General features: G+C 43.9%; 1 protein-coding gene across 1 annotated transcript; it reads right to left on the bottom strand.

Moving 5' to 3' along the window:
* Nucleotides 1-4,335: 4,335 nt before the first annotated feature.
* On the bottom strand, nucleotides 4,336-8,359 carry FIBIN (fin bud initiation factor homolog). The gene has a single exon (XM_059722723.1). It carries the CDS (start codon nucleotides 8,061-8,063, stop codon nucleotides 7,440-7,442), a length of 624 nt encoding a protein of 207 aa, XP_059578706.1. The 5' UTR covers nucleotides 8,064-8,359; the 3' UTR covers nucleotides 4,336-7,439.
* Between the last annotated feature and the right edge of the window lie 7,075 nt (nucleotides 8,360-15,434).

A 15,434-nucleotide genomic window follows, 5' to 3' on the forward strand; every position in this document is an offset into this window, starting at 1 on the left:
AGCTACTTTGCACATGTAGCTGGTCTTAAGGTAATTGTGCAATTAACCAGTTAATTGTGAAATTCCTGTAATGTGTAGAGGGGCCCTGTGTGAGACTGAAATTAAAAGCCCCAAATCCCTGGACTGGCTCAATCTTTTGGTTTTTTTAAACAGTCACAAGAAGTGGTTGAGATGGTACTCATACAATATAGTAGTAGCCCAATTGTTAAGGCACTCACCCAGGAAGTGGGAGACTTGAGTTAATGCTCTCTTCATCCTGAAGTTGTTCAAACAAACATCTGCGCTGAACAGCTCCCTAACTTGGCAGGCCTGATCTAGGAACACTGCCTACCACTCCCATTGAAACTGTGCCATTGTGTAAAGAAATGCAAGATTCATAGGGTCAGAGAGAAAATAAGTATTAGAGGGAGAATGCCCTGTGATGAGGTCACTTTCCTGGGAGAGGGGAATCCCTGCTCCCTGGACCATGTATTCATTTTACATTTAAGAGTCACTGTTTATTTTTCATCCCATTTCTGTTACTCCAGACCTCAAGGGCATCCAGTTCTTTCTGTATTACATCCAAATTATTTTCACTGAAATGCCTCCCAACTTTGTGTCATCAGCAAATTTTATTTGCACAATCCTACTTCTGTGCCAGAGGCATTATTAATGAAAATATTAAGCAACATTGGTCCTATAACTAATACTTGCAAAACTCCTTTATAACAAGAATTATTCAATAACAACAACACAATTACAGAACGATCTCTTTCTATACTGTTGCTCTGGCTAAGATTCCTAAACAAGAATTGTAAAGAAAATAATGAATAAAAGGACTTGATACGCTCTAGAGCCCCGTGAAGTCTTTCTCCTAGTGTCAACTCCTATATAAACTCCTAGATTATATGAAGTGTGGTGATTACACATTTTTAGAAAGTTTTGATCTATTATAGACACAGAAAAGCCTTGTGAAACTTTGATGGTCTCTTTATCATAAAATATTAGTACCCACAAACTAATTTATTATTGTAACTCCTACTGCAGCGAAATGTTTTGCAATATGGATAGTATATGGAAAATATGATTTAAGGTTGGGGCTTTTTCTGTCATCCCACATGCCAATCTCTAGCTCTGAATAATGAGTCTCTTCCTTTGCCTAAGCCAACTTTCCCTGAGGATTATTTTCTCTCCAAAATAAGTTCAGACATGACCAGCTGCTGTCACATGGAAAATTAGTTCAGGATGTGTTTATAAGTAATTAAAAGGTAGGTACATACTGAACAATGTTGCCTTTTAAGGGGAAAAAACCTAATAAACTTGGCATTGTCTTTTCTAATGAGAGAATGCTAATGACATATTGGAGACAGGTACCTTGTCAAGATCGGGCAATACTCAAGGACAACTGGAATCAACAAGAATTTCCATGCCACGTTGCTAGGAACCACAATGATGAAGGTCAGATGTTTTCTTTTTTATGGCACTATACCTTAAACTTAGATTTGAATTATTAACTGATGTTATGCCCAAGGTGACAACTCTAAAAAGAAACTTTGAAAAAAAATCAGTGTTATTTTTTAATATGTGTACTAATTGAATCTGAAAAGTGTGTGTGCTTGGTTCATTATTTTTTCCAGTGAGACATACATTTCAAGAACCAATTATAGACCCATACATTGCCTAAATATTAGCCAAAAATTGAGCAAGATTCAAAGTGATGAAAGAGGTTCAGGAAACAAATTTCTCTAACAGTTTGGAAGCAAAACTACATTTTTACAGTTAAAAAAATGACAGGCATTACTGCCAAATTTTAAGCATAAAAACTTTCTTCATTAATCATAGTTGTCAATTTCTTTAACTTAGCAATATTTTATTCTATTATTTTTAAAATAAAACAGGAATAATATATGAGAGAGAGAGAAAAACAGTAACAGTAGAAGGATATAGTATCCTGAGGGTTTCAATGAAACCCACAAAAGGAAAGGAAAGGAAATATCTGTGATAATGCCAGCATTAAAGCTGATACTGTGTCTTGAACTCTCCTTATTATGTTCAGTGCATAATGGTCTGAAGAGAATATATTTCTAGCTTTTCAGGTGGAAACCATGATGAACCATTGTGCATTACTGTGAATGCAAGTATGAATCAAATTTGTGAAGCAAATATCAAGCTTGGTGTGTTTATGTTTTTTAAAGTCTCCTCACGCCTTTAAAATCCTCTTCTCTGAACGTTGATGCATCTCTGAGAAAGAAATTACTGAGATTCTGAAATGTTTTGGGCAGAAAACTGGCTTCAGATGTAAGGTACCTGAAGAAAAGAAAATTCTGATCTCTAACACCTTTGAACAACCCTTGTAAAATGATGGGGATGACTTTGTTAAAGGTGCCTTCACAACTGTGGAAGTAAATAAGCTTCTTTAAAATAATTCCAGATATATTGTTGTTTAAAGCATAACACTTTATTCTCTTTGTCCTTTGGTACACACACAAAACCTCACCAGCTCTGCAAATAGCTCTAGTGAGAGGATGAGATCATAACAGTCAAAGGCAGCTTGCTCTTCTTTACCACCATGGTTGACATTTTTAAGATTAAACTCCAAGGCCGTGTCCAGACATGTATGGACATTTGGTTCTCTGGGACAGCTAGCGGCGCTGCACCTTGTGCCACCCCGAGTTGTCCCCGAGGAATGCCTGTGCCATGCACCCTCTGGCCCATGGCAGGTTGTCATGGGCGGGCTGGGGGAAGCTGGGGTCAGCACTGGGCTGGCGTCACCAGCCTTACCTGGGGTCCTGGGGTCCTCCTGGGGCTGCAGCAGTGGCGATCCTGCCACGCAGAGCCTGGCCGGCATCAGAGTGCAACTCCAGCCAGCCAGACTCTGGTTTTGGGCGATGCATGCTACAGCCGCATGAGCTGCTCTGTTTTTTTTCCCTGCTGTTTTTTTTGACCCCTGGGGGTCAAGAAAACCCTTCACACTGCTGCCTTGCAGTGCAGAAAACAACTGAACGTGTGGTATGTGGCACCACAGATGTGGACTGCAATACACAAACATGATGGTATGAGTTACTGGTTAAAAGTAACTGTTGCAATCCTATAAGCAAGCCCCAAGTTTAAAAATCCACAGGGCATTTTAAATTAAAAGCCTGAAAGCAGATTCCAATCCCTTTGTTATCTCAAAGGGATGGTATAAAAACAGAGGATCTTCAGCTGAGCTATACCAGTCACCACCAGCTGAGGGTCTGACCCAGACAAGCAGAACCAGTAAGACGACAGGAAGAACTGTAGGCACGTGCAGTTTTTAAAGGCCTATTTGCAATTTGCAGAGCTTTAAAGGCCAAATTCATTGAAGGTACCTGGTATCAGGAGTAGTTTATTGTACTGACTGAAGTAGTATTCCTTTCAGTAGTAAAAAGTGAACCCGTTGCTAAGTCCTGTAAAGTGATTTCCATTAAATCTGCCCCCACCCTTGAACTGATACTTTTACAACTTTTTTTAAGTAGCTATATCATCTTAATTTGTACCTATGCATTTATGGACACAAGGGAAATAGATATAGATGGTTTTAAACAGATTTTAAAGTGTCCACATAGGGTTTTGCATTGTTTTAACTAATCAATATAAAACCATTTATTTCATTAAAGAGATCAACTCATGTCTAGGCCAGGCCATAATTTTATTTGCTACTCGTTTGGCAAAGTAGAAATGTTGCAAACTCTTATACACAACCTTGTGTTACAGAGCTGAGGACTAATTTACCTTGTTCAGTCTGGAGCAATTTCCAGTATTTTGTGAAATGTGAATAACCAGGGGAGGAATTTATTGTAGGTAACCTGACACACTAATATGAATTTCATGTAAATGCAGAGAAGGAGAGTTGACGATTATATACACACACAGATGCATTCATTTTAATGTGCAGTTCTGCCAAACTCACTTCGGAAGTAGCCAGTCTGCAAACAGTTGCTTTCTTGGCACTGTGTTTTAAGGCTGCTTGAGAGAGAGGACTCACTAACATTATGTAACTGCTGTTCTGCATCTTTGGACTCATACATACGTACAAAATGCTGGCCGTAGGCATCTTTAATTACTCATATACTTTTGAAACATTTACCCAATTAATTATTTGTGAAGTGTTTTTAAATGTGTGTTTAGCAAAATCGAACACTAAATATTCACAAACCTACTTCCTCTACAACTCTGTAAAGCAGCAAGTTTCATGTCAATTCTGCCCTCTCCCTCCCCAAGAAACAATTACAAGCACTTTTCTGTTACAGTAATTTGAGATAAAATTGCCTGTACTTGTGACCCTTGATAATTTTATATTTTTCGGGGAAAAAAAGCAATTTTTCACTTGGCAGGTATCTCACATTTCCATGATTTTACTAAAAAGATATGTTTTACAATGTCATGATTTAAAGTATGACACAAGCAGAAATATAAAAGAAAAAAATACTTCAACTGTGTCTAATATTTATTAAAACATATGAACATTCATTCTTTTCAGCCAAACAGTGATCCTGCCTGCAGTACCTGTAATGTAGTAATTAATATTCCTTCCAGTTGATGATTAAATAGCGATGGTTATACAGATTTAAAAAAAAATCCAAATAAAACAAACACAAAAATCTGCCCTACACTTTAGCCATTGTCTAGGAACACAAATAATGACACAAATTAATAACAGATTAGCTTGCAAGTACAGAGGCAACAACAAACAAACATCACCGTTTTGGAACGGATAAAGTTTTTTACTGTGCTTAGAAATAATATACTAAAACTTTAGGGCCTGATACTATAAAAACTACTGACATTTGTGTTTACTGTGAAATTACTCACAAGCATAAATGTTTGCAGGATCTGACTCTTCATAGATGTCTTTTCGGCTGGCTTTAGGGGTTCTGATAGCTTAGCCTTTCAGATAAGCAAGCCTCAATAAGTACAGCTGCCAGAACAGTTTCCTCCTCTTAAAACACAAACGAAAACCAGAGCTTTAAATTAGATAGTAGAGCAATATCGTCACATAAGCAGAATATGTGTTTTAACAACAACAACAACAAAACATTAAGGGTTTTACAGAGGGTCAGAGGATCTACATTTGAGGGAGTGAGAACAAAACAGAAGCAATTAGAGTCCAATACATGTATATATCTAAACGTGAACCCAAACTACGTTGTTTTGTCCATGTTTAAGGTAGTTGAAATGAGAAGCTAGTTTAGGAAGCATGATACATTAACAAACAGTAGAATATCCAAGATAACTCTTCTTCATTTGTACTCAAGGATGCACAACGTAATACAGCATATTTTTCTTTAAAAAAGACATGAAGATACTTAATTTAAACATAACCTCTAAACTTGAGCTTCATATACATGTTAGCGTGCTCACACTTCACAACGTATAGCTTAAAAACACCAGAAATTGAACAGAATAAATACAGTCCTAGAAATAATGGGGGGGCGGGGGTGGTGGTTGTGTGTGTTAGAGGAAGGCACATAGTACCATAAGCAGAGCTGCAGAATATGTCAGTGAGTGAACTGAAATTCAGACCTACTGTGACAGCAGTTCAGACCCACTGTGAAAAAAACAGGGTCTGATCACCTGTAGCTTGGTGCCTCGCACAGACATTTATGGCTGTGCAAAGGGACTTTAACACGCTGTCAAAGGTCCAGCTTGGAGCATCTGCATTCATACCGAACATCACCTTAGGATCCTTGGGGTTCTGAACTCAATGGGCATCCTTGAGGAAGGACAGGTTACTCCGTGTGAATGAAGGTAGAGCAAATCCAGCCCTCAGGCAGCTTTTTATCCTTACAGTGCTGAACTGCAAGGTGGCACGGCAGCAGGCCCACAGCATTTTACCCCTTGAGCATAATTCCACAGCCAGAGTCAGGCTTCCCCATGGACTGAGCTGGTCTGGATTTGTGTCCCCCCTACACTGTGAATTAAAAATACTTTCTGCAAGGCGAAAAAAAAGAGGGTGGTAGTGGCAGGGGAGAGGGGGCTAGGGTTAGGGGAAAAAATCTAAACTAACTAGTGAATTTAGAAGAATGCTTTACACCACACTGGCTAACCAAAGTAAACATCTAGAGAGAGTGCAAGCATTGGCAGCCTGAAGCTCACCTCACCGGATGCTGTGAGGGGGCGGATTGCCACTCTCTGCTGCAGTAGGCACCAGCAGGGCCCTCAGGACCTTCTCTCCATGGGGCCTGCTTCCCTTACATCTTGCACTGTATTGGGGCAAGAACAGGGTGGGATCTCCTATGCCTTCTGATGTATCAGGGGCAAGAATGAGGGGGGAGGGATCTCATGTTTTGCGCTCTACCAGGGGCAAGAGTTGGGGTGGGGGGGAATCTCCCACATCTTGTTCTGTGTCAGGGGCAAGCATTGGGCAGCAGGGGACGAGAAGGGGGGATCTGTCATGCCTTGTGCTGTATCAGGGGCAAGAGCAGGGCAAAGGGGGCAAGAGAAGGGGGATGTCCTACGCCGTGTGCTGTATCAGGGGGAAGAGCAGTGGGGTGAATCTCTCATGCCTTGTGCTGTGCCAGGGGCAAGCGCAGGGTGTCAGAGCAGGGGGAAGACCTGAGGGGAGTGGGGGGGGGGCAATGGGGGACCTGATGGGAGTGGTGGGGAGCAATGGGGAACCTGAGGAGGTTGGTGGAGGGCGAAGATGAACCTGAAGGGAGCGGTGGGGGGCAGTGGGGGTCAATGAGGGACCTGAAGGGGTTGGTGGGGGTCAATGGAAGATTTGAGGGGAGTGATGGGGGACCTGATGGGAGCAGTGGGGGCATGGAGGGACCTGAGGGGAGCAGTGGGAGGCAATGGGGGAACCTGACGGGAGTGGTGGGGGCAAAGGGAAGACCTGAGGGGAGTGATGGGGGAACCTGAGAGGAGTGGGGGAGGGGGGGCAGTGGGGGGACCTGAGGGGAGTGATGGGGGAACCTGAGAGGAGTGGGGGAGGGGGGGTAGGGATCAATGGGGGATTTGAGGGGAGCGATGGGGGGCAGTGGGGGTCAATGGGGGACCTGAAGAGGTCAGTGGGGATGGATGAGGGATTTTAGGGGAGCAGTGGGGAGCAACAGGGGGACCCGAGGGGGACAGTGGAGGGCAAAGGGAACCTGACGGGAGCGGTGGGGGCAATGGGAAGACCTGAAGGGAGTGATGGGGGAACCTGAGGCAAATGGTGGGGGGGCGGTGGGGATCAGTGGGGGATTTGAGGGGAGCCATGGGGGACCTGAGAGGGGCAGTGGGGGTCAATGGGGGACCTGAAGGGGTCGCTGGGGGTGGATGGGGGATTTGAGGGGAGTGATAGGGGGCAATGGGGGGACCTGAGGGAGGTGGATGGAGGACTTGGGGGATCTGACGGGAAAGGTGGGGGGCAGCAGGGGGAGCCGAGGGCCCGGCGCGTGGCGGCCGGCAAGGCCCGGGGGCGCGGGGAGTGGCGCGGGGCAGGGTCCGGCGGGCCGTCAGGCTTTGAGGTAGTCAGTCTTGAGGCGGCCGAGCCGGGTGCCGTGGCTGCGCACGGTGAGCGCCAGCAGGTCGTACTTGTCCCGCAGCCCCGCCGACACGGCCAGGGTGTCCTGCAGCAGCGCGCGCGCGTGCAGCAGCATGGCCAGGAAGTCGCGGCCGAGCCGGCTCTCCTCTTTGCCCTCGTGCTCGCGGCCCTGGCGGAACTTGCTCTCCAGCTCGGCCAGGGACTTGTCGGAGCTGGCGTAGGCGTCGCCGATCTGGCCCGCCTCGCGCCGCAGGTACGCGCCGTAGCTCTCGGCGCCGTCCAGGTCGTACGAGATGCTCTTGCCCAGGCCGTCCAGCACCCGCGCCGCGTCCTCCACCTGCCGGCCCAGCAGCGTCAGCTCCTGCCGCAGCGTCAGCGCCGCCGGCTCCGGCCCCGGCCCCGGCCCCGCGCCCGGGCAGCGCCGCGCCTCGCTCAGGCGGAAGAGCAGCTGGCAGCGCTCGGGGTCGTCGTTCTCCTCGTAGTCGCCGTCCGGCACGAAGTAGTGGTGCAGGCTCCCGTTGGACATCTCCGGGTACAGGGGCCCGTCGAAGCAGCCGCCCAGGCTCAGCCCCAGCGCCAGCCACAGCCCCAGCATGTTACTGAGAGGAGCTTGCCCCGCTTCCGCGCGCCCGGCCCGCCGCCTCCAGCGCCCCTGGCCGCGCCGGGCTGCAGCGGGGCGGCGCGGGAGCCGGAGCGGGAGCGGGAGCTGGCGCCGGCTCCGTCCCGCCGCGCGCTTGGCTGCACGGGGGCCGCCTCCCGCCGGGGATCCCCTCCGCCCCCGGCTGCTGCGGGGGGCCGGGACGGCGCCTCGTGCTCCCGCCCTCCGGCCCCGCTCCACCTCCGCCGGCTGCCTCTCGGGTTACACCGGGGCTCCAGCCAGCTTCTCCGGAGGGATCGCCCCCAAGAAACGCTGCTGGTCCGCAGCCACCCCTCCAGCTTCAAAAGGGGAGGGCTGGACAGGCTTATTAAAGCTGGCTTCCCCCCAGCTGCTCTACACCAAACACCAGAGGCGCAGTAGATTGCTTCTGGAGTGTGCCAGCTTCTGGAGTACGCCGTCTACTGTGCATTGGCGATGTGTAGAGGGTGAGTGCGGGTGTACGTGCACCCCCTGAGTGTGGTGGTACACCCTCTGCAAAAAGGTGCTGCTGACACTGCCAGCAGGTGAGCGCCGCTTGCCATCCCCCCCACCGCTGACGCAGCTGCCACGCTTGCACCACCACCGCCTCCGGGTGTGGAGGCGCATGGCGTTCATGCTACTGCACATTAGCATCATCTAAAAGACGCAAGCAAGGCTCTTTGAGTCGATGTGATATTTTTTTATTACACCAACTGAGTAGTTGGGGGAAAGTTCTTAGCAAACTTTTGGGCGCCATCGCCCTTCGTCAGGCGTGGGGAGTCTCTGCTGGTCTGAGACTCCAAGGAAAAAGACGTGTGCCACCGGAGCTGATTATGACGCACTTAGTTCCTGTTTTTACAGGTACTAAACTTAATGCACTATAACATGTGTGTGCATGTGGCCCGAAAGAAGGGAACAGATTATGGCACACTAATACCGGTATTAAACTTAATGCACTATAATGCAGGTGTGGACAAAGGAGGAAACAGCAGCTCCAGTCTTAGGATCACAGGAAATGAAGTTTGGAAATGACCTCAGGAGGGCATCTAGTTCAACCCCCTGCTCAAAGCAGGACCAACCCCTAGTATATTATCCCAGCCAAGGCTTTGTCTACCTGGGTCTTGAAAACCTCTCAGGGTGGAGACTCCACAACCTCTCTGGGTAACCTTGTCCTAGTGCTTTCCTACCCTCCCAGCAAGAAAGTTTTTCTTCCTTTCTAACCTCAACTTCCCTTGAAGTTTGATGTCTTCCTTCACTAAGGTCTTTTCTGTTGCAAACTCTTTATTTTTTTTTTGCCCAAGGTAGTTTGCATTTCACAGGCTGCCGTCTCAGTCAGAAGCCCGCTGCTTGAAGGCACGTGTACAATGCAAGATCTTGCAAAGTACAATAAATGAGCACAAGCACGTGGAACAAAATGGTCAAATGTGGTGCAGAGACATGAGAATAAGTTAGAAGCCGAGAAGCTGGGCAGGGAGAAAGCAGGAGTCATTCACAATTGCACAGTTTTTAAAGCGGTTTCACAATCCTTCCCTACGTTCTGTCGGAGATGGGGGGGAAATAAATATAGGAGGTTTGGCCTGGCATGATGTAAGGAACACATCTGTTCTTATGGACCACGTGGCTTGTTACTGATAACAACATAAGAGAAAAAGCAGGAAGAGCACGCAGCAACTGCTGCAGCGTCCTTAGCCTGACGAAGGGTTTTTGAACCTGAAAGCTTGCTTAATAACTATTCTCCAACCATTTGGGTTGGTCTAATAAAAGATATCAAATTCACCCAAGAAACTTTGTCTGGTTATAGAAAGAGGCTTTAGTACTGTAAACCCAGTTAGATTAAACCTGGGACAATAAATAACTAAAAGACTGTTCTCCATGAAGTAATGCAATCTGTTATGACATAATGTCAACTCTACAAGAAATGTTGGGTGCAATTGTGAAACGTTAAAATCTCTCTTGCTTTACGATTAAAAATGCACTTTTTTATCAAGCTGGCTGGATTCATTCACCCGGACCTCAGGTAGAACTACTCTTCCTCTTCTTCGGAGTACCTTGCTCTTCTTCCTGCTGTGGTTCCTTATGATTTCTGTGGAAATCAGAGGGTAAGAATAAGAAGAATTTCAAGTCATACAGGCTCTGAAAATTCATCAACTCAATTTTAACCTATTTTTTTAACCCCTGTGGAAACTCTTCTGAATAAATTGCCCCAAATCCTACAGTCCATGACTTTGTTGGAATGCATGAGAGTTTTTTGCACGTAGAAATATTTGTGTTGTCACTTTAACACAAATATTTCAGTTTTTAGTTTAGGGTTGAAGCTTTTTGTATGCTGCAGGAAGTAGGTGATCCCTTGACTTTAATGGTAAATTAGGCTTTACATGACTATTGTGGCTGTTGAGGGCTTGAGTCACAAAAGAACTTAAATGGAACAAGTTCACAATCTCAAACGCTTGCTCACCCTAACATGGAAGCATCTAAAGTCCTAAGTTACCTATAGGTCTGCTTCTCGTATACCCAGCAATGCCTAAGTCTTGAGTGTGTTGGACACAAAGCTAGGGACCTAGCATATGCTTAAGTCTCCTTGAGTCTCCTGGTGCTGGATCTTTGGTTCTGAGTGAGCTAATGGGATACAGGGCTGCATCAGCTTTACATCCTCTTTTTCTGACTGTGCCTTGTGAAAAAGAGCTGGAGGACCTGCCTATGCCTAACTCTAGGAGGAGGTTATTGACTCAGGGATTTTGGTCCCAAGGATGAGCAAAGCTCATCCATCTCCTCAGCATTTCACATTGCCTAACTTTGGCAGCTCCCTATTCTACTTGATGACATTTGTGGATCTCACTCTACGTGCTAACTCTCCCTATGCTTACGAAGGGTGCTCAGCTGTGTAATTCAGTGCTGTGCATTCCACTGGGCAGCTAATGCCTACAAGTAAAACACAGTGACGTTGAGCTTGAGTCCCCATTGTGGATATAGCCTTTAGTTCTTAAGTTGCGTTGACTTCAGGTGTTTTGATACCTAAGTGCTTGGCTGAGCAGGACACAAGGCAATAAACATAAAATAGCAAGAACAAGGACACTATTTGTAACTGCTCATTGAGGGTGTAAATCTGTGATTTCTGCTTTTAGTATTGCTTACAGGAAGGGTCTAACTGACCTCTTTTCGGCCAACTTGCATATGCCCTTCAAGGTGAGTAATGACTGAAGAATCAGGCTCTTAATTTTAATCTATTTCTTTTGCAATGCTAAATGCTAAAAGCCATATCCAAAACAAAGTCAACCCAACAAAAAACCCACACACTTGGAAACATTTTAATGTTTAAATTTGTAATTAAGTTCAGAAAACTGACATAACATTGGTCTAAGCTTTTATTCCTTGGGTTTCTGTAAATTTTTTCAAGCTTATTCATTTGAGCTTGCTTGGCCATCATTCTTTGGTCTGAGTTTGCTGGCAGGGGCTCTCTCAAGCAGACTCATTCCCAGGATGCTCTTGTTTCCTCTGAAATTATCTGTGGTTCCCAATTCTGTCTGCCAGCCACACTGCTTTATCTGCCTACGTTTTCTCCTAGGCTTGCGTTATTGCCAGTTTCTGGGGTTGTCTGATAACTGGGTTGGGGTGGGCTCTACTTTCTAAGCCATCTCATGGAAATATAGCACTATAAGTCACTTGGTTAGAGCTTTATCGACATGGATATGCTTTCAATGTTAGAGGACAAGGTAGAAGACTCACCATTCCAGGCTAGGAGACTGAACGTGTCCCAGAATGTTAGTAGCAGTTGTCCCTTCTTTGTTTTTAGAAGATTAAGCACTTTTTTCATAATGTACCCACTGTTTCAGTTGCTGGTTTTTCTGTCCCTATTTGTTCTCAATCTGACATGTATTGTCCAAGTTCTTAATAACATTTGGAATCAAAATACAACTCTCCTCCCTAAAGTATACTTTTGGAATGCTGGCTTATGTAGGAAGATGATATTAGAGGCTCTGTAACTGTGGTGATTCAATAGTTGAAGCTTGAATAAAATCTGAAGCTTGCTGCAATGAGACATGTATTAACTTGACTAGGGCCAACACCTAGATGTTTCTGAACTGGGACACAACAGAATCCCCATTTTTCCTGAGAATGTAATTAAAGTTATACTTACACAAATAAAAAAAAATATCTTGTCATTAGGAAAACTAGTATTTTGTATGGATGGCCACGGCTTTTCTAGCTTTCTACTGTCGTAAGTATGATTGGAAGAGTTTTTCTAAATAAATAACATTAAAAAACTTCATGAAATATAATGCTATGGGACTATACATGTTTAAACTTAAAAGATGATAAAATTGGATTTTAAATGATGTATTTGACAATAATGCCATTTTCTACGTGAATGGAATTCAGTGTTTTACTGTCACAATCCACGTCAAAGCAGTAGATAGAGCATTGACAAGAAATCCTCTTAACATAAATAGGGAACATAAACCAAGGATCCAGATGCTGTTTTTGCCTAGAAGGGGGCAGCAAAGCAGATTAATAAGGGTGGAAACTCCTTATAAGCAGCAAGAGGATAGGGTCTTTGCTGGAGGACAGGGTCTTTGCTGCATGTCTCTTTCCCTCCAGGAACCCCACAAGAGTCACTATAAGTGAGATCAGGGCTTCAAGAAATTTTTAGGGCATGTCCAAGATACAGCTGTTCTCTGTAGCACAGTCTAATGAAAATCCAGGGTGACATCCTAGCTATACTGAAGTCAATGGCAAAACTCCCGTTGACTTTGCTCAGGCCATGGTTTCATCCCCCTGCGTTTGTTTTAAGTTCCTTCTGTATACAATAATTGCAAGCAACTAAAAACAAATACACTTTTAGTTTCCATTTATATGCTCTTGGCAAAATACATTTTGCTGTTATAAATGAATAACAGCTCCATTATATAGTTCTGATTTTACAACAGTGTAAATGAGAGAAGAATCTGTCCTACTAGGGAAACTTTGTCTTGACTGACTTGATGTGCAACATCATTGAAATCAAAACCTAATTTTGCCCTAAGACAGTGAGTCAGCTGCCAGAGGAGTCCTGAGATTTATACAAGTGCATTCAAGGGCAGGACTGGGCTCTAATTGCTTTTTATTGAAAGCAGAGTTTTATCTTCAGAAAAAGAATGGAGAAATCGAATATGGCTCTTTGCAATGTCTGGGTTCTTCCTGGGTCATGGCATACGTGACAGGGATTCCTTGCAGCATCAGATGGTCTTGAATGTGAACAGTCAGTGTTTTCAGAACAGATGCATGCTATAAGGGTCCTAAAGGCCCCTAAGGCATTCGGGACCTAAATCCTTTAGTGAACTCAGGAATTTTAAAGACAACAAGGGGAAAACTTCAAATATGTATTCTGTCTACTGGCTTCCATTCTGCTGCTAATAGAACATGCTATATAAAGACACCTTGTTTAAAGGCGATCAGGGAGCATAGGTGTATGTTTTCTAATTGTAGGGTTCTATGCTGAATGCCCCACATAGCAATGAGACAGAAGGGCAGTAACAACATTACATTTTACTCCCCCACCAGTGTTGGCATCCATAAGTTACTTGCTGGGCTCCAAAATTTATGACTCCTACACCTTTATAACAAAAACTTTTGTTGCTAATTTCAAGAAACCTGAAAGAAAGGGATGCTATTTTACCTTCCTTTCCATTTAATTAAAGTTATTATCTGCCACAAAGAACACTGGATGAAATCAATTTAAAAAGCCACTAGTTTTACAGTACCTGGATGATCTCTTAAAAAGGTGTGATGAATAAGGGGAAAATTATATAAAAGGGATGGTTTTATACAAGCAGACTACCCTGTCAAAATGAAGACTGGTGAAAAGAATTCACAAGCTAAATCTAAATCATCCTGAAGTCTCATACTTAAATTTTTTATCGTCCTATTAAAAGTGCAGGGCCAACATTATTTTGACAAGCTCTTTATAAGTATTCCCAGGAGTCTGCCAGACTCCAAACTGTTACACAACAATATGATAATGTTTCTTTTCTAATGAGACCATAGCTATATTTCTACCGAGCTTAATATACTTAGAACTGCTTTCAACATGAAGATGTGTCTAGAGCAAATGAGAATGAAAAAATCTTGTTTCTGTTAGTTATAAATGACTGCTTGGTGCCTCTCAAATGGCTACAGAGGTATTTAACAGGCTTACAAAAAAAAAAAAGGAGTTAGAAAGGAGTGCCAGATCTAGTGAACTCCGATCCACTTATATGTGCTTTTTGGTTTAGGTTGCAAATTCTTTTAGGCAGAGACTCTCCTTCTATGTGCCTAGCACATATTGCTTGCTAAAGTAATAGCCACAGTAATTACTAATATAGACTGCAATTTACTAGTCAGTTACTACAGCTACCCTTTCTTTCCAAACTTTAGAATTACTCATCAGTTGATGAGAGCAATTTAAAAACACTAGCATTCGGAGGCGTGACCAATGATGACACAGCATTCACAGTTTTGTACAGAATTTACAGAAGATTTTCTAATATGCTTAGCTGAATTAGGCACTTAACATTTGCTGATTATCAGTGGAATTTAATTTCATACCCCATTTAAGCAGTTTTTAAAATCCCGCTCTTCCTCTTTAAGCGTATTATACATAGTGGAAAACTAAATCAGCTTCCAGTTAAGAACCCCTTTCTGGTTAAAGTTTGACTTTTCTATGTTGTCCAACATTGACAGGCTTACTTAAATTTCCCTAAAAATCAGTGTGCCTCATGGTGACACAAGATAGATTTAGTGTTCCGAATTTGGGGACAAGTAAGCAAGCGGTTCTTGAAATGTAGGACTTACAAGAGCTTTTTAAAAAAAAATTGTCCAATTTTTCCAGCATTTTTAAAATACATCTGAAGATCAAACTCTGGCTCATGCCCAAAATGAAATGTTCAGCATTGACCCCTTCAAAAGAGGTGGAAGACTAAGGCACACCAGGCAAATGGATAATTCAGTCCATACATGCTCTGTGTAGATAAAACAGCTTTCAGTCTATCAGCTTTTACATGGGCAAGGTAACACAATGGGAAATAACACAGTAATTGAATAAGAACTATGCATGTCACTTTGAATCTAACCTTTGGCCAACTCTAAAAAAGGAATACAAAGGCACCTTCCTAGAAACCACCTTGTTCATAATGCTGCTGTTGTTATTTTAGGGACACTAATTTAGGGATACTAGTCTCAGATAAGCAGAAAATGTAGAAGGTGCTCAAGCCATTTTTAAAAATAAAATAATTATACATATGAATGTTTGCTGGAAAGACTTTAAAGCAGGAGTAGTGTGTGGGTGGGAAGCAGAACTGGGGCAAGGGCAAGGTTGGAAATTGCTTCCTTTCTGAT

This window comes from Alligator mississippiensis, chromosome 2 (assembly GCF_030867095.1).
Source record: "Alligator mississippiensis isolate rAllMis1 chromosome 2, rAllMis1, whole genome shotgun sequence".
NCBI classification, from domain to species: Eukaryota; Metazoa; Chordata; order Crocodylia; family Alligatoridae; genus Alligator; species Alligator mississippiensis.